This window comes from Sprattus sprattus, assembly GCF_963457725.1.
Source record: "Sprattus sprattus genome assembly, chromosome: 16".
Taxonomy (NCBI): domain Eukaryota; kingdom Metazoa; phylum Chordata; class Actinopteri; order Clupeiformes; family Clupeidae; genus Sprattus; species Sprattus sprattus.
The window spans coordinates 4,409,154-4,432,527 of record NC_137914.1 but is presented as its reverse complement, the minus strand read 5'-3'; the positions used below and the strand labels follow the sequence as shown (position 1 = coordinate 4,432,527).

At 45.9% G+C, this 23,374-nt stretch overlaps 1 protein-coding gene across 1 annotated transcript in view; it reads left to right on the top strand.

The window, feature by feature from the left end:
• Positions 1-23,374, top strand: part of otofa (otoferlin a) — a gene marked incomplete at its 3' end in the record, with an annotated part of 59,408 nt that overhangs the window by 15,143 nt on the left and 20,891 nt on the right. The window contains exons 11-32 of the mRNA XM_080854338.1: positions 537-645; positions 999-1,194; positions 2,213-2,333; positions 6,854-6,954; positions 7,811-7,901; positions 8,364-8,480; positions 10,085-10,237; positions 10,610-10,799; positions 12,047-12,171; positions 12,687-12,821; positions 14,353-14,514; positions 15,051-15,122; positions 15,731-15,850; positions 16,903-17,064; positions 18,019-18,184; positions 18,988-19,142; positions 19,795-19,824; positions 20,196-20,336; positions 20,738-20,813; positions 22,265-22,413; positions 22,734-22,871; positions 23,000-23,137. Of these exons, the coding sequence (XP_080710464.1) occupies positions 537-645; positions 999-1,194; positions 2,213-2,333; positions 6,854-6,954; positions 7,811-7,901; positions 8,364-8,480; positions 10,085-10,237; positions 10,610-10,799; positions 12,047-12,171; positions 12,687-12,821; positions 14,353-14,514; positions 15,051-15,122; positions 15,731-15,850; positions 16,903-17,064; positions 18,019-18,184; positions 18,988-19,142; positions 19,795-19,824; positions 20,196-20,336; positions 20,738-20,813; positions 22,265-22,413; positions 22,734-22,871; positions 23,000-23,137 (2,847 nt within the window). The remainder of the gene's footprint in view (positions 1-536; positions 646-998; positions 1,195-2,212; positions 2,334-6,853; positions 6,955-7,810; positions 7,902-8,363; positions 8,481-10,084; positions 10,238-10,609; positions 10,800-12,046; positions 12,172-12,686; positions 12,822-14,352; positions 14,515-15,050; positions 15,123-15,730; positions 15,851-16,902; positions 17,065-18,018; positions 18,185-18,987; positions 19,143-19,794; positions 19,825-20,195; positions 20,337-20,737; positions 20,814-22,264; positions 22,414-22,733; positions 22,872-22,999; positions 23,138-23,374) is intronic.

Below are 23,374 nucleotides of genomic sequence, written 5' to 3'. Positions count from 1 at the left end.
TGCGTGTTCTCTTGAGGTCTGGGGTGAGGAGCGTGCTGCGTGTTCTCTTGAGGTCGGGTGAGGAACTGAGAGCTGAGGCCTCTTGTTGGACAGGTAGCTCAGTGTGTCTTTCAGGAAAGGGCTTTGTGGCTCCCAGATGTGATAAACCCTCCACAAGCACAGAGACAGGCAGACAGACACTCAGACACACACACAGACACACACACACGCAGACACACACACATGTTTTAAGTGTTTTATCCCCTGCTAACATGACTGATGGCATTTGTTACTCCTGCTTATCCAATGCACTGCACATCTCAGATGACAACGAGTCCAGTGAGAGTGTGATTTGCTCTTTTAATCGGTCTTTATCCTCTGCTGGTGTTTTTGAAAGTGTGATTTGCTCTTTTAATCTGCCCTTATCCTCAGCTGGTGTGTTTGTGTGTGTTAATCTGTCCCTATCCTCCGCTGGTGTGTTTGTGTGTGTGTGTGTGTGTGTGTGTGTGTGTGTGTGTGTGCGTGCGTGTGTGTGTGTGTGTGTGTGTGTCTATCAGAGTGCCACAGGAAAGGTGGATGAGTTCTTCCTCTTCGGGTCATTCCTGGAGGCCACCATGATTGACAGGAAGATCGGAGATAAGCCAATCAGCTTCGAGGTCACAATAGGTGGGTGTCAAATGGTCGATACTTTATCTGGTTTATGTAAAGGGAACATTATACAGTAGATATGTGTGACAGATACATATTACACACGGTGTGTGTGAGAATGTTTTGTCTGACATTACAGTAAACGGCACATCTCACTATTCCATTTCAGATTACGACCATTTAAAGAAAATATCTTTAGAATAATTGCTTCAAAAGGATCGTATTCAACGATGTTGTGGTTTGTAAGTGTAGCCGTATATAGACAGGACTTGTATCAGGATGTGAAGCTATACATATCTATTTATTATGACCGTAGATGTTGTTTTGCATATGGAGTATATGATCATGTGCTTTGTATCCCATAATGTCAGGTAACTACGGTAACCAAATTGATGGGGTGAGCAAGCCGGCGGCGGCGGGGAAGAGGAGGAGGAAGGAGGGAGGGGCGGAGAGCGACGAGGAAGAGTCGGAGCTCATACAGCACTCGAGCGACGAAGAGATGGATGACAGCGCTGACCTGGTGTCTGTGTCCTCCACGCCTGTCATGAAGCCCGTCATCACCGACAGGTCTGGGGTCAGGGGGTGAAGGGTTACTGAGGGTCAGGGAGAGGTCAGAGTGGAGAAGGGGCACTGTGACGGGATAATTACACCATTGCTGATTATAGTGGATTACAAGAATGTGAAGCAAGTCATTTAGTTGTAGACGTGTTTACTTAATCTGTACTGTATCCTGAACTGAGCTCATGGTCTTTGTGTTAGTAAAGTAGTAATAATAATAATAATACATTTGTACATTATGTATAAGGCGCCTTTCAAGATACTCAAGGTCGCTGTACAACAGTCAACAATACAGTTGAATCAAATGTTTTAAATGCACAAAGCAGAGCAGCAGCAGAACAACAACTTCAGCAGACAGGAACATTAAAAGTTATACGCCTGCCTAAACAGGTGGGTTTTGATGCTAGATTTAAAAAGAGGGATTGAATTTGGGTCAATGTTCCTGATGTCAGGGGGGAGGGAGTTCCAGAGGTGAGGGGCAGAGCGGCTGAAGGCTAAAGTGCAGTGCCCTAACCAGCTAGTTTCCCTCAGAGTGGTTTAACATGGCACAGATCAGGCCCTAATTAGAGCAAGGGCTAAGTCCCTCACATTCAGTCAGCTCACATTAGCACAAATACAAAAATCACTCAGAAACAGTCAGCTCCTATAAGCATAAATAACATTCAAAGACATTTAAATAACATTTCAACTACAGAAAGAACGGCATTACTGCTCAGATAACATTAAATAACATCTGTGTGTTTGTGAGGGAAATTACTTCCCTCACATTCAGTCAGCTCACATTAGCACAAATACAAAAATCAATCACATACAGTCAGCTCCTATAAGCATAAATAACATTTAAAGGCATTTAAATAACATTTCAACTACAGAAAGAACGGCATTACTGCTCAGAAATTGAACATTTTGAACTGTGGTGCTGTTAAATTCACACTCCATCTGAATGTTGGCGTTGCTGAACTGTGAACTGTGAACTGTGTTACTGGTACATTTCTACACCATCTGAATGACGGCCTGACTTCCCTAGAAACTACTTCCATCTGCCGTACTTTGAGAAGAAGCCGTGCATCTACATCAAGAGCTGGTGGCAGGACCAGAGGAGGCGCCTGTACAACTCCAACATCATGGACAAGATTGCAGACAAACTGGTGAGCTCCTGTGTAGATAATACAACAGAGAGTGTGTGGGTGTGCGTGTGTGTGTGTGTGTGTGTGTGTGTGCAAATCCAACTCCAACATCATGGACAAGATTGCAGACAAACTGGTGAGCTCCTGTCTAGCTAATACAACAGAGAGTGTGTGGGTGTGTGGGTGTGTGTGTGTGTGTGTGTGTGTGTGTGTGTGTGTGTGTGTGTGCGCCTCTACAACTCCAACATCATGGACAAGATTGCAGACAAACTGCTGAGCTCCTGTGTAGATCATACAACAGAGAGTGTGTGTGTGTGTGTGTGTGTGTGTGTGTGTGTGTGTGTGTGTGCATATCCAACTCCAACATCATGGACAAGATTGCAGACAAACTGGTGAGCTCCTGTGGAGATCATTCAACGGAGAGTGTATCAGAGGATATACTGTATATCACAGACATAGATAGTGCCCTATAGATTGTGTATGACGTCATATCATGAATAAGAAGGTATCAAACCACAGTGGGTGCCAGAGGTTGTGTCACGGGCAAGATGGCCAACAGGCGAGCCCAAAGTAGAGCAGGCCGAGGCTTTTTGATGTGTCAGTGTGAAACTCTGACAAACACACAGACCTCTACAACTGCAGCATCGTGGATAAGATCACAGACCCGGCAGTGAGGTCTGTGTAGATACTCTGTAGAGAGCGTAGGGGTGTAGGGGGTGGATAAGATCACAGACATGGCAGAGAGGCCTGTGTAGATACTGCATAATAGAGTGTTGCGTAGGGGTGTAGGGGGTGGATAAGATCACAGACCGTCCCAGACCTGGCAGAGAGGCCTGTGTAGATACTGCATAATAGAGTGTTGTGTAGGGGTGTAGGGGGTGGATAAGATCACAGACCGTCCCAGACCTGGCAATGAGGCCTGTCTAGATGCTGTATAATAGAGTGTAGGGGTGTAGGGGGTGGATAAGATCACAGACCCGGCAGTGAGGTCTGGGTCGATACGGCACAATAGAGGGTGTCTGAGGTTATGTCTCAGATCAATGTGCAACTTTCACATCATAGCCTCTTCCAGGAAATTAGGTCTTGGGAGAGTGTGTGTGCTGTTGAGCAAAATCCTCTCCTGAACTACACACACCCACACACACACACACACACACACACACACACACACACACACACACACACACACACACACACTAGTTAAAGCACAAGATGTCTTATTAGAATCACCTCATAAATCCATGGAAAGCTCCAATTAACGCCCAAACACAAACACTAAGGACCCTTGTGGAAAAACTGAGAGTTATGTGTTTACCCACAACTTTCTCAGGCCTGGCCTAGCTTGGCTTTGAGGGGGGGGGGGGGGGGTGGGGTTAAAACACTGTGCTATGACTCAGGAGAAGAGACCCTCTCTGGTGTTGGCTGCGTGTGAGACAGAATATTAAATGTAGCTTGGCCTTCTGAACGTACGTGTGCAGAGCTCTGAAGGCAGTGTGTGTGTGTGTGTGTGTGTGTGTTCAGCTCTCTGGGTTTACCGTAGAGCTCACATTACTCTGAGAGTTTCTTAGCCTTGTGCTGTGTGCGTGTGTGCGTGTGTGTGTGTGTGCGTGTGTCTGTGGTGTCTGTGTGAGTGTGTGTGTGGTGTGAGTGTGTGAGTGTGTGTGTGTGTGTGGTGTGTGTGTGTGTGAGCGTGTGTGTGTGTGTGCGTGTGTGTGGTGTGTGTGTGGTGTGCGTGTGTGTGTGTGTGTGTGTGTGTGTGTGTGTATGTGTGTGTGTGTGTGTGTGTGTGTGTGTTTGAGTGTGTGTGTGGTGTGTGTGTGTGTGTGTGTGGTGTGTGTGCGTGTGTGCGTGTGTGTGTGTGTGTGGTATGGTGAGTGTGTGTGATGTGTGTGTATGTGGTGTGTTTGTGGTGTGTGTGTGCAGGGACGGACTGGCCATCGGGCATACCGGGCGTTTGCCCGCTGGGCCGGGGTGCAATATGGGCCGATGGTCCCGAATTTTAATTTTTTATTTTTTTCCCCATATAATGGTCTGACCGGCTGGCCCACGAAATTAGTTCATCAGCGGCCCTACTGACACTGGGCTGGCCCAATCACATCCCCTGGGCTGACCCAACACAAACCCCTTTCGATTTGGACCTGCCTACATAATGCATTAGGACGGTAAACAGCGTGGCCCATGGCCTTGACATGCTTGACACGCGCACGCTAGTCTGCGGCCCATTGGCCGTCTTCTTGAGTGACTAGGGTCTCGTCCATCATATCAGCAAACACCTTCTACCTTTAGCTAAACTTTGCCATCAGCTCCCGTGGATGACAGTGCTGGTGGCTACAGCCAGGGAGATACGATACAACGACCTACGGTAAGCTTACTGATCATGAATTAAAACGTCTCTAAAATATGTTTGACTTAGAACCTATGTTCTATGGCCAAGTTCGTTTGCATAGCTAAATACAAGACAAGTCTGTAGCTGTTGCTAGCCCTCAGCCTACTGTACTCTGAAACAGCCAGCCGTTAGCCTACACTCTATGTTGTGTGTTTGAGTGGTGCGCGGTGCCATGTCAATTGTTCCGAAAGCCCAGTACTCCCAAACCCTGGTATTCCGAAAATATGCCAATTTGTCCAGATACCGAATTATGATAGCCCGTTATACGCTCCAGTTTTCCCGTCCCCCCCGAAGTTCAGGAGCGTAGTTCAAACGTTAATGCCACCTCATCAAGCGCGTTTCCTACAGGAGGAAATAGACTCCCTTCTAGAAAAGGGAGCAATACAGCCTGTCCTCTCGGAGACGAGAACAGGGGGTTCTTCAGTCGCTATTTTCATGGAAAATATCGACCGATCTTATACCTCCGTATTCTGAACAAAGCTTTAAAGTGTATGATGTGTATTGCATTTAGATTAATTAAGACCACCACCTTAACACACAAACTCTTGTTGAACTCATACTACAGTAGTAGGTTCAGTGACGTGCGGTGAGACAGCTGTCTTCTGGAGCTTCTGCGAGCCCGTGAATCAATGTTTCGTTGGAATCATGATGTAACGTTGTTGTAGCGGGAATACAGCAATGCTATTTGTATTTTCTAATTGGCAGGTCATATGTATGATTCTAGACTTCGCTAAGCACTGAAGCGACTGAAACGGTGAATTTTGATCACATTCAGCGAAGTTAACAGGTAAAACGGGAGAAAAATAGGGCATCTTTAGGCCGTCCTGCCTAAAAGTAGGGCGTCCCGTTTCTTGTTATTTTTTAGTAGACTATAGGGCAGACGCCCTGCTAGCTATAAGCCTGGTTGGTGTAGACATTCGAGATTAAAAAGGTGTGTTATCGAATTTAATGGGCCGGTCTGGTTCAAAATGCCCGGGCCGATTTTTTGTCCCAGTCCGCCCCTGTGTGTGTGTGTGTGTGTTCAGCTCTCTGGGTTTACAGTAGAGCACACATTACTCTGAGAGTTTCTTAGCCTTCACGTATCCAGGGGGAGCCATTCATATGCAGGCTCCCATATTATGTGTAGAGTTTCCCCACAGGTTCAACATTAAATGTCTTTTCCAATGGTACACAAGAGTGGATGAGGGAGAAAACTGTTGTGCTGTATATTGTGTGTGTGTGTGTGTGTGTGTGTGTGTGTGTGTGTGTGTGTTTTTTTTTGTGTATGTGTGCTCCTGCGTGTTCCTGTGTGTGGTTGTGTGTGTGTATGCGTGTTCCTGTGTGTGGTTGTGTGTGTGTGTGTGTGTGTGTGTGTGTGTGTGTGTGTGTTTGTGTATGTGTGTTCCTGCGTGTTCCTGTGTGTGGTTGTGTGTGTGTATGCGTGTTCCTGTGTGTGGTTGTGTGTGTGTGTGTGTGTGTGTGTGTGTGTGTTTGTGTATGTGTGTTCCTGCGTGTTCCTGTGTGTGGTTGTGTGTGTGTATGCGTGTTCCTGTGTGTGGTTGTGTTCCTGCGTGTTCCTGTGTGTGGTTGTGTGTGTGTGGTTGTGTGTATGCGTGTTCCTGTGTGTGGTTGTGTGTGTGTGTGTGTGTGTGTGTGTGTGTGTGTGTGTGTTTGTGTATGTGTGTTCCTGCATGTTCCTGTGTGTGGTTGTGTGTGTGTATGCGTGTTCCTGTGTGTGGTTGTGTGTGTGTGTGTGTGTGTGTGTGTGTGTGTGTGTGTGTGTATATATACTCCCCTTGTCTATTTGTGTACTCCTCCTATGTATGTGCATTCTTACACACACACTTGCACATACTACGTAATAAAGACAGATCACATAAGAATCAACATAAAGTGTAATTTGGCTCCTACAATATGAATGTGTACTTGTGTGTATGTGTGTTCCGGTGTGGTTGTGTGTGTATGCGTATTCCTGTGTGTTCTCCCCTTGTGCCTTTGTGTACTCCCCTATATGTGTGTGTGCACTTTAAAATGTGTGTGTTCCTGTGTGTGTGTGTGTGTGTGTGTGTGTGTGTGTGTGTGTGTGTATCAGGAGGAGGGTCTGAATGACGTCCAGGAGATCATTAAAACAGAGTGTGTGTGTTCCTGCGTGTGTGTGTGTGTGTGTGTGTAACAGGAGGAGGGTCTGAATGACGTACAGGAGATCATTAAAACAGAGAAGGCCTACCCTGAGCGCCGACTGAGGGGGGTGCTGGAGGAGCTCAGCACTGGCTGCAGGTAAGCATCCACACACACACCTCTCCAGACAGGTAATCATCCATGTTCACACACACACACCTGTCCAGGCAGGTCAGCATCCACACACACCTCTCCAGACAGGTAATCATCCATGTACACACACACACACACCTGTCCAGACAGGTCAGCATCCACACACACCTCTCCAGACAGGTAAGCATCCACACACATACATACACACACACACACACACACACACACACACACAAACACACAGACACACACCTGTCTGGACAGTTAAGCATCTTTAAAGACACACTAGTCCAAACTGATCAGCCTCCACACACACACCTGCCCAGTCACAGGCCCTGATGTGCCCCTAACCTGGTTCTGGATTGGCCCTAATCTGGTTCTGGATTGGCCAAAAGTCATGACTAGGCTTATTAGGCCCCTTTGGTTAATTGCTAGGTTGAACTGATGACATGTATCACTTAACCTAAACAAGAGCCTTAACCAGAGATCACCGTCGCGCACACACTCGAGCTATCAGTTAAGAAATGTCCTTCTACACAAAATTAAACATGGACTCCCTCACCCTCTGCCTCCTGAAATCTTAAGAGACGTCCATGAAACACTCCAGCACCAGTTACATCAACATATCACACGATAATGGACAGGTGGACACCTTGCATGAAATGTTGTTTACTTTACTTTTTTTTTAAGTCTTGGAAAAACCTCCTATGGTCAATGCAGAAATGCTACTATGTTAATATGCAGTCAGAATTGTGGTTTGTGTGGTTCAATGAGTTAAAACAGCTTTTCTCTCAGTAAACTCTGGTGACTAAGTATTTTCACGATGAGTTCTACAAATAGGCTTTCTGCGGTCTTTTTCCAGCCGTTATATTACTCTGGCAAACAAGGACCAGAGCCAAGCAGGCAGAACCAAACTGGACCGCGAAAGACTGAAGTCCTGCATGAGAGAGATGGTAAAAATTAAGTCCTGTGTGTGTGTGAGAGATGGTAAGACTGAGAGATCTGTGTGTGTGAGAGAGATGGTAAGACTGAAGACCTGTGTGTGAGAGAGATGGTAAGACTGAAGACCTGTGTGTGAGAGAGATGGTAAGACTGAAGACCTGTGTGTGAGAGAGAGGGGGACACTGAAGATCTGTGTGTGTGTGAAAGGGGGAGACTGAAGATCTGTGTGTGAGAGAGATAGTAAGACTGAGTATAACTGATTTCTGTGAGTGTTGTCTGTGAGTGTTACCGATTTCTGTGAGTGATGTCTGACAGAGTAATTTATTTCTGTGAGTATTACCCGATCGCTGTGAGTTATGTCTACGATCTCTGTGAGTGTTGTCTGTGAGAGTAACCGATCGCTGTGAGTATTACCCGATCTCTGTGTGTGTTATGTCCCTTCCCTCCTTCATCCTGTCCGTCTCCTTCGGCAGGAGAGCATGAGCCAGCAGGCCAAGAGCATCCGCTCCCAGGTGAAGAGAAACACAGTCAAAGACAAACTCAAGATGGTGCTCAACTTCCTGCAGAGACTCCGTTTCCTGGCTGAAGAGGTGGGAGAAGCACACTTACATTTACATTTATGTATGTAGCATATACCTTTACCCAAAGTCACTTACAGTACAGATGTACACTTACATTTACTTTTATGTATAGGCCTCATCAGTATCCTATGTGTTGTGATCAATCAAACCCATGGTTCTGATCTTGATGGCACCTTTCTGAACCAGTTGCTCCGCCAGTTGAGGCGTAGGCACACATAGAGACTGTTTCCACCCAATTCACATCCCTACCTGCAGTCTGAAATGGGCAGACAGTGGAGACATGGCAGACTTTGTGCACTTTCCGGATTGATAATGTTGGACTTATGTTTTGAGTTTTTTATGGTGTGTCTCACTTGGTTTCTTTCTTTCTGCGGGCTTGTTTGTTCTTCCCTGGCTAATGTTCTTTAGTTGTTTATTTAGCGTGCTTGTTTTTGCTGGTGGGTACATGGAAGTAATTTGTTTGAAAATATGATTTGTGTTTTTTCATTGCCTGTGTTGCCTACAGTGCTCCATTTGGAGTTGTTGCATTCTGATGAAGGCAGATTCAAAATGTGGAGGGAATATAAATACCCTGCCTCTGCATTTAATAGAACACTGAATATATTAGATTGAAGGAACAACGGTAGACTGTCTTTTGTAAATTGTAGATTGTAAATTGTTATTTTCAGAGAAAAATGAGATGAGTCTTCTAGGTATGCTCTAGGTAGTTAGGGGTCGGTTGTGTCTAAGCCTGCACTAGTAGAAGATGAAGAGGTCTCTGTTCCTCAAAGCCTGAGCAGGTAGATGATGGGGTCTCTGTTCTGTGTAAGCATGCACCGGTAGAAGATGAGGTCTCTGTTCCTCAAAGCCTTAGCAGGAAGATGAAGAGGTCTCTTTCCCTCAAAGCCTGAGCCAGTAGAAAACAGGTCTCTGTTCCTAAAAGCCTGAGCAGGTAGAGGATGAGGTCTCTGTTCCTCAAACCTTGAGTCAGTAGATGATGAGGTCTCTGTTCCTCTTATATGTTCCAAAATATCATATTCAAAATATCTGTTCTTCTCTGTCTGCCTGAGTCACTGCTGAAGTTTCAGTTCTTCTATGTCAGCTTGAGTCAGGGCTGAAATTTCAGTTCTTCTATGTCAGCTTGAGTCAATGCTAAAGTTTAAGTTCTTTTATGTCTGCTTGAGTCAGTGGGCTATGACTGGCAGTACTTAGTAAGAGACAATCCAAACAGCTATCAAAGTTCTGCTCTGTATCAGCTGTTAAAGGTAGTCTTGCTGTTTGGCGTAGGAGATGTTTCTTGTACCCATGAGTCACTAAGCTGTATTCAACCTCTGAGAAATGTTTGAATCCTTTCGATACAGAATATGATTGGTTGATTCAAATAATTATTTTAAACTCTTTCTGTCTAAGCGTGTTCTGAGTGTGTTCTATGTCAGCTTAAGTCAGGGCTGAAGTTTCAGTTCTTCTATGTCTGCTTGAGTCAGGGCTGAAGTTTCAGTTCTTCTATGTCAGCTTGAGTCAGTGCCGAATTCTCCTTCTGTCTAAGCGTGCTCTGAGTGTGTGCCGCCATCTCTTCTAGCCTGCTTCAGTACATGCTAACGTCTCTGTCCTGTCTTCCTCATCCTCCTCCTCAGCCCCAGCACAGTATCCCGGACATCTTCGTCTGGATGATGAGCAACAACAAGCGGGTGGCCTACGCCCGCATCCCCTCCAAGGACATCCTTTACTCCATCGTGGACGAGGAGACGGGCAAGGACTGCGCTAAAGTCAAAACCCTCTTCCTCAGGGTACGTGTGCCTCTAGCTCACACCATCTCTCAGTCAGCCCTTCCTCAGCTCTTGGCCGGTGGGCTGGAAAGTGCTGAGCTAAGCTGGAGATATTTGTGTGTTTGTTCGTTTATTTATTTGTTTGTTTGTGTGTGCTTCAGCTGCCCGGTAAGAAAGGCTTTGGTCCTGCGGGCTGGACAGTGCTAAACTAAGCTGGAGATATTTGTTGTTTGTTCATTTATTTGTTTGTTTGTTTGTTGGTTTGTGTGTGCTTCAGCTGCCCGGTAAGAAAGGCTTTGGTCCTGGGGGCTGGACAGTTCAGGCTTAGCTGGAGATATTTGTGTGTTTGTTCGTTTATTTGTTTGTTTGTTTGTTTGTTTGTGTGTGCTTCAGCTGCCCGGTAAGAAAGGCTTTGGTCCTGCGGGCTGGACGGTTCAGGCTAAGCTGGAGATGTACCTGTGGCTGGGCCTCAACAAGCAGAGGAAAGACTTCCTGAGCGGCCTGCCCAGCGGCTTCGAGGAGAACAAAGCAGCCAAGGACACAGGCCTACAGTCCGTGCCGCCCATCAGCCTAGTATACAGCAGTAAGTATGCACTTCAGATCCCTAGTATACAGCAGCAGTAAGTATGCACTCCAGCTGCCTAGTATACAGCAGTAAGTATGCACTTCAGCTGCCTAGTTTACAGCAGTAAGTATGCACCTCAGCTCCCTAGTATACAGCAGTTAGTATGCACTTCAGCTCCCTAGTTTACAGCAGTCCGTGCTGCCCATCAGCCTAGTATACAGCAGTAAGTATGCACTTCAGCTCCCTAGTATACAGCAGTAACTATGCACTTCAGATCCCTAGTTTAGAGCAGTAACTATGCACTTCAGATCCCTAGTTTTCAGCAGTAAGTATGCACTTCAGCTGCCTAGTATACAACAGCAGTAAGTATGCACTTCAGCTGCCTAGTTTAGAGCAGAAAGTATGCACTTCAGCTCCCTAGTATACAACAGCAGTAAGTATGTACTTCAGATCCCTAGTATACAACAGCAGTAAGTATGCACTTCAGCTGCCTAGTTTAGAGCAGTAAGTATGCACTTCAGCTGCCTAGTATAGAGCAGTAAGTATGCACTTCAGCTCCCTAGTATACAGCAGTAACTATGCACTTCAGATCCCTAGTTTACAGCAGTAAGTATGCACTTCAGCTTTCTAGTTTACAGCAGTAAGTATGCACTTCAGATCCCTAGTTTACAGCAGTAGCAATTCACCCTAGTACACAACAGTTAGTATGTACCTTGGGTCAGAGACAGTGCAGTGTCTTTATGCTGACGAAGGTGGACCTGTCTGGCTTATAAGAGTATGTGTTTGCTCAATCGCTCTGGAAGGTGCCAGTAAGCTTACACTTATGCTGTCTACTGCAAAGCTGTAGTCTGTCAGTGAAGCGCACTCTTGATCAGTCAGTGAAGCAGTGGTGGGAGTCATAATTGCTGAAAAATCTCTTTACATGCACTTTATTGATCCTTTAGATAAACTGATTGTGCACTTTTCTAGTTTCAATAAATACGCTCAGAGACTTCCTGAAAACGGTAAATGTACCAAATAATTTTCATTCACATTCACACAATCACTGCACTTGCCTTTCATAACTTTAGTCTTCTCTGCATGTTTTTGTCTCTTTCTCCACCCTTTCTCCCCCTTTCTTTCTCACATCTTCTTCCCCCACCTCTTGCGTCTTCTCTCTCCACCTCTCACATCTTCGCTCTCCACCACTCCGGTCTTCTATCTCCCTTTTGTAAATATCTCTCTCTCTCCCCCCCCCCCCCCCCCCCTCTCTCTTTGTGGCGCAGTGAAGCAGGTGTTCCAGCTGAGGGCTCATATGTATCAGGCCCGCAGCCTGTTTGCTGCTGATACCAGCGGCCTGTCAGACCCCTTCGCCAGAGTCTTCTTCTCTACCTACAGCCAGGTCACGGAGGTCAGTCCAGGGATGTGTTTGTGTGTGTGTGTGTGTGTGAGTGTGTGTGTGTGTGTGAGTGTGTGAGTGTCTGTATCTGTGTGTGTGTCTGTGTTTGAATGTGTGTCTGTGTGTGAATGTGAATGTGTGTGTGACAGAGGGTGAGGTAAGTGTGTGTAAGAGAGACACAGAACAGTGTGTGTGTGTATTACAGTGAGTTTTTGCAGGAGACTATGAAAGAGTTTCTTTTCAAATTGTTTTAGCCTCCCAGAAATCAAACAATCCTTTTTGTCTGTATGCACGTGTTTCAATGTGTTTATGACTGTATCTACACACATAATGGTATAAATTAGTTTGTATGTGTGTGTGCGTACGTGTGTGCGTGTGTGTGTGTGTGTTTGTGTGTGCGGTATGTGTGTGTGTGTGTGTGTGTGTGTGTGGTATGTGTGTGCGGTATGTGTGTGCGGTATGTGTGTGTGTTATGTGTGTGTGTGTGTGTGTGTGTGTGTGCGGTATGTGTGTGTGTGTGTGTGTAGGTGCTGAATGAGACTCTCTGCCCCACGTGGGATCAGCTGCTGGTGTTTGACGACGTGGAGCTCTACGGTGAGGTCAGCGAGCTCCGTGACGACCCCCCCATCATCGTCATAGAGATCTACGACCAGGACACGGTGGTAAGACTCCACCCCTGCCTCAAGGCAGACATCCCATAACAACAGGAAGAGGAAGTCAGTGTCTCCCTGTGTTTGCTACTTCCTGTCTGGTGCATTAATGTTGCAGATTAATGGGAGTGTATTTGTGTGTGTCTCATTGTCCTGCCTGTGTGTTTGTTCCTGTTTAAACTCATGTGGTCCAACTCAGGGTGGAGATGCTGATAAGTAGACAGCCTACACACCAGTGCCAGGAGACGTGTGTGTGTGTGTGTGTGTGTGTGTGTGTGTGTGTGTGTGTGTGTGTGTGTGTGTGTGTGTGTGTGTGTGTGTGTGTGTGTGTGCTTGTGTAGTCACTACACTATGTAGATGCATGTGTTCCTAGGTGTGTGTGTAGACTGCTCTATGTATATGTGTTGTGTGTTCCTAGGTGTGTGTGTGTAGACTACTCTACGTAGATGTGTGTGCTCCTAGGTGTTATGGCTATGGGTTGTCTCTAGTTGCAGCAGGTGTGTGTGTTTGGGTAGTGTGTGTAGACTGTGCTAAGTGATAGATGTGTGTGTGTGTGTATGTGTGGACTACTCTACGTAATTCAGATGTGTGTGTTAGGGTAGTCTGTGTCTCTGTAGCGGGACAGACCTACATGCAATGGAAGGTGGTGAAGTCGGAATAATATTGCTACTCATTGTGAAAAACATATTTTATTTTTACTCCTCTTAATAAAACTAAAGCAGTTTTTGAACTGGATTGTAACCCAAAATGACCAGGGCATACTTATAAACCAAAGACCAGGACAAACTTATAACAAAGTTGTAAATCAATCAACTTTTGAGTTTCTAAGATTGCTTGTGTACTCAGCGCTAGTTGTAAAATAATATTGTTGGTACTAGCAGCAGCAGAGCTATTGGTGAAAGAAGTATTAGTGTAAGTATTAGTGTTAGTATTAGAGTGTTATAGTCCTGTAAGCTTCCATTTTGTGTTCACACTTCACTTTGTTTCCATCTGTGGCTTAAAAGATTGAATGAGAGGACTCAAGGGATCTTTATCAACGAAATGACATCAGCAGAATGTGTTTAAAGTGTGCAATGCTCTACAATGAGGTTCCCTTAATGAACATTAGATTGTGGTAAATCATATAATCAATAACTTATTTAAATGTTAAAATGCTTAAGTTATTGGCCCCTTCATGTTAACAAATGTGCTGAATAAGATTAAGAGACTTGCTAAATCTTTTTAAAGAGTAATTACTCAACACAAGTAAACCATTAACTCCAGCATTTGCCATTTGTTATGATCTAAAAATATTGTAGTTAGTGGTCCGTTGATGTTAAATAATCCATGTTACAAAAGTGAACTTCAGAGGGAAACATTATCATGTATTTTCATTCAAACTTTTCTGAATTCTGTAATTGAGGCATATTTCTATTAACTTTGCCAAATTACTTTATGGAACGTCATAGAGCTCACAAACCCCACTCCTGGGGGCATACTGACCCCTACTGGCCAGAAGTGGTTTGATAACATTACATTTTTTTTCTGACCCAATGGTGCGCAGGGCAAAGCTGATTTCATTGGCCGGACGTTTGCCAAGCCCCTGACTAAGATGATTGACGAGCACTATGGCCCGCCCCGCTTCCCTCCCCAGCTGGAGTACTATCAGATCTACAGGGGCAACTGTGCCGCCGGAGAACTACTCGCCGCCTTTGAGCTGCTGCAGGTGAGTGTGTGTGTGTGTGTGTGTGTGTGTGTGTGAGTGTGTGTGTGTGTGTATGGGTGTTTGTGTGACTGACCAACAGGGGCAACTGCATCGCCGGAAAACTACTCGGCGTCTTTTAGCTTCTGCAGGTGCGTGTGTGTGTGTGTGTGAGAGTGTTTGTGTGTGTGTGTGTGTGTGTGTGTGTGTGTATGGTGTGTGTGTGTGTGTGTGTGTTTGGGCGTGTGTGCGGGTGTGTGTGTGTGCGAGCGTGTGTGTGTGTGTGGGTGTGTGTGTTTGTGTGTGTGTGTGTGTGCAGCGTGTGTGTGTTTTCCCTCAGATACAAATTAAAAAGCCTGCTCTGTGCTTACCTGTTCAGATACTAGGGGGTATTATCTAACACAGAAGAGGGGCTCTTTCTCTTTCCTGCCTTTCTGTTTCTCTTCTCTCTGTCCGTCTGTCCATCCATCTCTCCCCATGCCTCCATTCGTGTTTGGCCGTGTGGTCATCCATCTCATGACTCTCTGCTGCTGCTGGCTGTGGCGTGACCTTTGACCCAGGTCCCCTATGACGATGAGGAGATCAGGAGGGCTCTCATCGCCGTGCATAGCTTTGCTGTTCCTCAGATCAAGGTGCTTTGGCCTCTCTCTGCTCTGCACTCTCTCCCCAGAGACTAGCCTAGCTCTGGAACCTGCCCTGAACCACATCTGGACCCGGTCTGGTCCCGGTCTGGCCCACGTCTGGTCCAGGTCTGGTCCCGGTCTGGCGCACGTCTGGCCCACGCCTGGTCCCGGTCTAGCCCACGTCTGGTCCAGTACTATCTCTACGTCTGAACCAGATCAGGGCTTGATCAGGGCACCAGCTCCGGGTCCAGTCCTGTTCTAACCCGGGCCTCCAGAGCCAGTGTGTTTCTCTGGGCTGGAGTCAGTCTTGTTCTGTAGCCCATCCCTCTTGATTCTGTAACTGTCTCTATACTGCTTCTTCTCTGCCTGCTACCCTTAGACACACACACACACACACACACACACACACACACACACACACACACACACACACACACACACACACACACACACACACACACACACACACAGGTACACCCAGAGCTCTGAGGAAGAGGGACAGACTTACTGAAACAATCAGTGCTGCTGGGAGAGTATAATAACGGTTACTGAGTCTCTATATGGACATTTTTCCTAAGTTTCCTGAGGTAATGTTTGCGTTCTCCTCCTTCATCAAGGTGGGTCCTGCTGGTAAAGCGAGCTTGCCAGCGATCGATGGGCCAACAGACTCGGATCATGGGCCCATTCTGCCGGTCCCTATGGGGATCCGACCCATCCTCAGTCGGTACCGGATAGAGGTAAGGACACCAGGGGCGGTCCCTGACAACGGAAGAGACCAAGAGCTGAATAACAGCATACTTTACTTCAGTATAGAACACCTCAGCAAAAACAGCTTACCCTTACCGGCCCCCCACTCACACACACACACACACCTTTTCAAGTTCCTCTACGCTCCACCAGAAAAGAACAACGCTTGCAGTTGGGGCCACACAGACACAGTCACACACACACACACACAGCTGCGCAAATTCCTCTGCGCTCCACCATGCAAGAACAACATTAACAGCTGGGGCCACACAGGTCTACAGTACATGCACACACACACACACACACACACACACACACACACACACACACACACACACACACACACACACACACACACACACACAACCACACACACACAACCACACACACACACAACCACACAGACTCACACACACACACACACACACACACACACACACACACAACCACACACACACACACACACACACAACCACACACACACAACCACACACACACAACCACACACACAACCAACCTCACACACACACAAACAAATGCTCTAACATACACATACACACAGAAACAAACATACTCAAACATACACACACAGAGACCCTAACCCCTAATCCTGAAAACTACAGAGACACAGAGCTTGATTCCTTGGTAATAATGTTTATAATGTTGGGCCACCAGACAGACAGTTAATAAGGGTAACCACGGAAACGGGAGGATCTGCAGTCCTGCTACCGTCGTAGTACTGAGGCAGGGACAGTGCCCCTGACACATAACGTTGTAAATAAAACTGTGTGTGTGTGTTTGTAAATGTCTGTGTTTGTATGTTTGTGTGTGTGTGTGTGTGTGTGTGTGTGTGTGTGTGTGTGTGTGCATGCGTGCGTGCGTGTGTCTGTCTGCATCCTCCTCAAAAGTGCCCCTGACACATAACGTTGTAAATAAAACTGTGTGTCTGTGTTTGTAAATGTCTGTGTTTGTATGTATGTGTGTGTGTATGTATGTGTGTCTGTGTGTGTGTGCGTGTGTGTGTCTGCATCCTCCTCCACAGGTGTTGTTCTGGGGCCTGAGGGATCTGAAGCGGGTCAACCTGGCCCAGGTGGACCGGCCCCGTGTGGACATCGAGTGTGCTGGGAAAGGGGTCCAGTCCTCACTCATCCAGAACTACAAGAAGAACCCCAACTTCAGCACCCTCGTCAAGTGGTTTGAAGTGGTGAGTGCTTGTGAGGAAAAGGTGTTGTAGTAATAAATGAATAGCTCAATAGATAGATAGAAAGCAGGATAGATAGAAAGATAGAAAAATAAATAGAAAGATCAAACTGCTTCTGGACTGTTGCATAGAATACACATATATCAAGACATTGTACTTTAATGCTTCCTGTATTGTACTAACTTTCTTGAATACAAAATATGTTTAAAAAAATAAATAAATAAAAGAATACACATATAAACCGACACCCTAACCATCAGGCCGGTATTCCTCAGATTCCTTTGTAAATCATGCAACTGCAACTAACCTGAGAGCTAAAATCGAAGCCTGTTATAATATGCTATATAATATAATGTACAACAGTGTTGTTTCCACATGAAATCCGTCGGAACACGCAGAACTATCAGTTGGCATTTCCACCAAGCGCCATGATCTTTCAATAGACAGATAGATAGATAGATAGATAGATAGATAGATAGATAGATAGATAGATAGATAGATAAAATAGAATAGAAAAGATAGATAGATAGATAGATAGATAGATAGATAGATAGATAGATAGATAGATAGATAGATAAAATAGAATAGAAAAGATAGATAGATAGATAGATAGATAGATAGATAGATAGATAAAATAGAATAGAAAAGATAGATAGATAGATAGATAGATAGATAGATAGATAGATAGATAGATAGATAGATAGAATAGAAAAGATAGATAGATAGATAGATAGATAGATAGATAGATAGATAGATAGATAGATAGAAAGAAAGAAAGAAAGAAAGAAAGAAAGGAAATGGACAAGAGAGGGAGGAAAAGTAATAGTTGAATAATAGAGGTACAGTAAGTGTCTGTCAATGAGGCTCCTGTTCACGCCTTGAGAGTAGACATCTCACTAACCCAGTCTGCCAACATGGGGGGAGCACCATAGCAACCTCATTGACCTTTGACCCCAGGACCTTCCAGAGAACGAGCTGCTCCACCCCCCCCTGAACATCCGGGTGGTTGACTGCCGAGCGTTCGGCCGATACACCCTGGTGGGCTCTCACGCCGTCACCAGCCTACGCAAGTTCCTCTACGCTCCAGTAGACAAGAACCACGCTCGCAGCTGGGGCAACGCAGGTACACACACACACACACACACACACACACACACACACACACACACACACACACACACACACACACACACACAAGCACATACCACATAAATAGGTGTGTTATACATGAAATGTTATAACCATTTGGTAATCTTTTGTAAATGGTGTATTTACACTGCTTATTATAAAGCGGTATAAAACGTTACTGGGTCTATTTGGAGCTTATTGTTGTGGTTGGGGATAAATTCTGGTTCCTTGTCTAGGTAGGACACACACACACACACACACACACACACACACACACACACACACACACACACACACACACTGTGGTAGGAGGAGAGCTAAGTTTTGCTTTTGTTGTAGGGCTTTACATCTTAATCCTAGAGCCTAGCAGTGATTTACTGGGCTCCTCTTCAGGTTCTAAGGCCTTGTTGTCAGATGAGGAGGCCTTTGTGGAGCATCCAGTCTTGTTCCCTGTCAGCTGTGTTTGCACACACACACACACACACACACACACACACACACACACACACACACACACACACACACACACACACACACACACACACACAGAAGACAACTCCTGCCTCGCCCCATCTTGAAATCTGTCCCTGCTAAGAACTCTGCCCGAGCTGTGACATCTTACATCTCCATTCTTCTGCTGTACTCACAAATTCCCTCCTTCTCTTCCTCTTCTCTCTCCTCTTCCTCTTCTCTCTCCTCTTCCTCCTTGGGGCACCGTCTTCTCCTGTCCGCTCCTTCCTGCTTCTGTCCTGGTCTCCGCACTTGACCTCTGGCCCCTGACCCTTGCCGCCACCCCAGCTAGCCTTCTGAATGGCTACATGGCGCTGACCAATGGGGCGTCCCGCTCTTGCTCCCACTCCCGCACCCCCTCTCGCCCCCCAGGTGACATAATGGTCAACATGGAGCCCGAGTTGAACGTCAAGAAGATGGACACTGTGGTCAGGCTAGACGCTGTGAGTGACCAGCAGCACCCCGCCTACATACTCCATTAAACACATCACTGATGACCAGCACACTTAATACCCCATTAAACACCTCACAGATGACCAGCAGCACCCCGCCTACTCACTCCATTATCCACCTCACTGATGACCAGCACACTTAATACGCCGTTAAACACCTCACAGATGACCAGCACGCTTAATACCCCATTAAACACCTCACAGATGACCAGCACACTTAATACCCCATTAAACACCTCACAGATGACCAGCACACTAAATACCCCATTAAACACCTCACAGATGACCAGCACACTAAATACCCCATTAAACACCTCACAGATGACCACCAGCACCCCGCCTACACACTCCATTATACACCTCACACTGGTGTCAGACCAGTAGACCTAGTACCCGATACTTAAACACCACAGTTACCACACATCTGAGATGAATCCACCCTGCTCTGCTCTACGGCACATCCACACCAAAGTTCCATGTTCTGGATCCTACATCCTGTTTTTGGTTGCACCTGCAGGACAGCGAAATGTTTACATTGTTGTAGTGATGTGTACTGTGTTGTTTGCTGTGTAATTGTATCATGTGTGTTTTTGTATATGTGCATCTGGTGTGACTTCCTGTTTTGTATTGTGTACCCCTGTAGACATCTGATGCAGTCGTTAAAATTGATGTGGTAAGTTTAACTAGGAGTGTGTTTGATAAGCATGCAACTTGCCGTGTTTTCCTTTATAAGTAACAATCTCTCTCTCTCACAGACACACACACTCACGCACACACACACAGACACACACACGCACGCACGCACGCACGCACACACGCACGCACGCACGTACGCACACACACACACACACACACACACACACACGCACAAACGCACACACACACACAAATAAATACCTTGTCAGCACTGCAAGAGGTTATATTTCTCCTCTGTTACTCTCAGCGTCCTCTTGTCTCTCTCAGTACCACTTGAGCACTTGATGTTTTCCAGCCACAGTGGGAATGAAATGAGCACATGAGTTTGCTTTTCTTTGTTTGTTTCAGAATGAGGATGAGAAGGACAAAGACGGCAAGAAGAAGAAGAAAAAGAAGAAGAAGGGAGAGGAGCCGGAAGAGGAGGAGTTAGATGAGAGCATGCTGGACTGGTGGTCCAAGTACTTTGCCTCCATAGAGACGTTGATGGAGGTGGGCAGCTGTTAGTTCACTCACCTTCTCAAGCACATGTGTCCGAACACTTCTGTAAATACACAGACAAAAACTGCACACCACGTGCACACACACACACACACACACACACACACACACACACACACACACACACACACACACACACACAGACAGACAGACAGACAGACTCACACTGATTTGGAATGATGGAGGTTAGTTTACCCAACTCCTCAAACAATGTATCAATAAACTCTAAGAAATACAAAAGATGTGCAACACACACAAACAAAAACACACGCAAAAACTCATTTGGAATGATAGAGGTGGGCCCCTATTAGTTGACCAACCCCTCAGATACACTCGCACATACACACTCATGAGGAACGTTCTGGAACGATGGCTCTCTGTGTGTCCGTCAGGCGTTGCGAGCGCAGGAGGCCGCCCAGGCGGAGGCGGATGAGAGGGAGGACCTGGAGATCGCCGCAGAGGGAGCAGGTAGAACCCCCACCAGCACGTGTCATCGTATCACATTACCTCACCATCTGTGACACTGAATTAACAAGTCAGGTCATGTTCTAGACCACTCCCATGGAGCTCAAGTTAGCTTAGCTTTAAGAACATTCACATGGAACACAGCTCAAATGTGTCCATACCTTAGAACACTCAAGTGGAGTTTAGCTCTAGTGAACTTGTGTTCTAGAACATTCACATGGAATACAGCTTAAATGTCTCCATTCTAAGAACACTCAAGTGGAGTTTAGCTCTAGTGAGCTAATGTTCTAGAACAGTCACATTGGAAACAGGTGAAATGTGTGCCTGCCTTAGAACACTCAAGTGGAGATTATCTCTAGTGGGTTAATGTTGTAGAGCATAGACATTGAACTTTTCTGTACACGTAAGGGTTTTTATAATAACATCCCATGGTGGTTCCCATGCAAGATAAATTAATTTAGTTTGCCCAGCCCTAGATGATATTGAGAACCGCTGACCGGTTGATCTACCTCGATTTGCAAATGGAAGCTCCTGTGGTGATTTAACTAATTATCTCAGTACAACTTTTATCTTCTCCTTGTCAAAAGTGTCTGTGAGGATACGGCTTAGTCAAGTCTTCTGAGAAGCTGAGATTAGGGTATTAAGTGAGCTCACACACTAATGTAGTTATCTGTGTTGAAAGTTTTTTCTCTGAAGTTATCTTATGTTGTTTTTTAATTAGGTATATATATCTCTCTATCTGTCTAGGTCTTTTGTCTGAGTTGATTTAAATTACTTAAATTACTGTTTTCCTTTCTGACTGCCTGCATCTTTAGTGCCTGTTTTGTGAAGCCTCCAGACTTGTACAACAGATGCATGAAAGCTTGTGCGTGCCTCAGTTGTCATATGTACCATGTCAATCCTCCCATCACAGCCCCCTCATATGAACCATAACCTCATCCAATATAATCCCATACTAAAACATGCATGCATTCTCCAGCAGCCTAATGCCCCCTGCACAGTCAGCCTGTGCCTTTTCCACATGACCCTCTGTCTGGTCAGAACAGATGACACCCTATCCCTGCCTGGACAGTGCTAGTCACTGATCAAACTAACAGCTCAGTTTCCACTAATCTTGCCTGACAAACTATATTTCAAGTAGAATTAATGAATAGCTTTATTTCCCATGTAATATTTAAAGATAAATGTGTCCATGGAATTGATAGTTATTATGTTATCTTGCTTAGCTGCATGTCTTTGGAACATGTGTTTTGGTCATTGGCATCTTGAAAAATCGATATGGACTTAATAGGCCTGTTGCCGTTGACGATTGTTGGAGGTGGGAGAGGGCTTACTTTCTTGTTGTCATTGTGGAGTTTTCCACACGTTAGAGAAATTCCATATTCCATCTCATCCTGTTCATCCCATGTCTCCACCCATTCCAATCCCACGCGCACTCCTTCCGTGGACCTTAGAGCTCAAAGCTGATGACTCTCCTGTGAAAGGCTCCAAGCCCAAGGACAAGGCCAGAGACAAGGCCAAGAGCTCCAAGGACAAGAAGAAGAGCCAAGCCGGAGAGGGCCAGGACAGACGGCCCACCAGACCCAGAGTGGACGAGCTGCTGGTCAGTGACTGCCCAGTCTAACCCTTTTAGTTAAGCTCGTTCAGTTAAGCACTTTTGCAGTCACCAGCTTTTCACCAACAGGATACTGGTCAGTGACTGCCCAGTCTAACCCTTTTAGTTAAGCTCGTTCAGTTAAAGGCACCCAGTGCAACTTTCGAGGCTTAAAAATAAACATTCAATTTCTAGTCTTTTTTACACGTAGTAAGTTTCTATAACTCCATACCATTACATATCGACAACTATGGCCGCGGTGTGTGTGTGTGTGTGTGTGTGTGTGTGTGTGTGTGTGTGTGTGTGTGTGTGTTATTGTGCTTGTTCAGGCATACAGTAAGGAGTTGGAGGGCGAGTTCAACAACTTTGAGGACTGGCTCCACACCTTCAGCCTGTACAGGGGCAAAGCTGGAGACGATGATGAGCACCACCTGGCAGACGACGACAGGATTGTGGGCCGATTCAAGGTACGAGAATCATCCCAGCAAAACACATCACAGGTTCAAGTATGAAGACGCACACATCGCACATTGTTAGCTGACCTTGTGTAACAGACGGTCCACTCTAGATGACTTCTTCTGACCTTTTGAACTAGGGGTCCGTGTGCTTGTACAAGCTGCCCCTGTCAGAGGAGTTCTCCAGAGAGGCGGGCTTCGACCCCAACATGGGCATGTTCCAGAACATTCCCCACAACGACCCAATCAACGTGCTGGTCAGGGTTTACGTGGTCAGGGTAAGACACTAGCCTTACCATTGTGTTTGTCCATATTTTGTCACGAGTTGGGACATTTTTGGCTTCGCCTCTAGACTGGCAAAGGACTCTGAGTCTGTTTTTGTATTTCCATGTGGTTTGTGTTTTTGTTGTCCATGTGCTTAAGTCCTGACCTTTCACCTGTTGTGTTCACTTCCTGCCTTTGTTTGTTTTCCCGCCATTTTCTGTAGTCACCGGTTTACCTGACATATTTAGAAT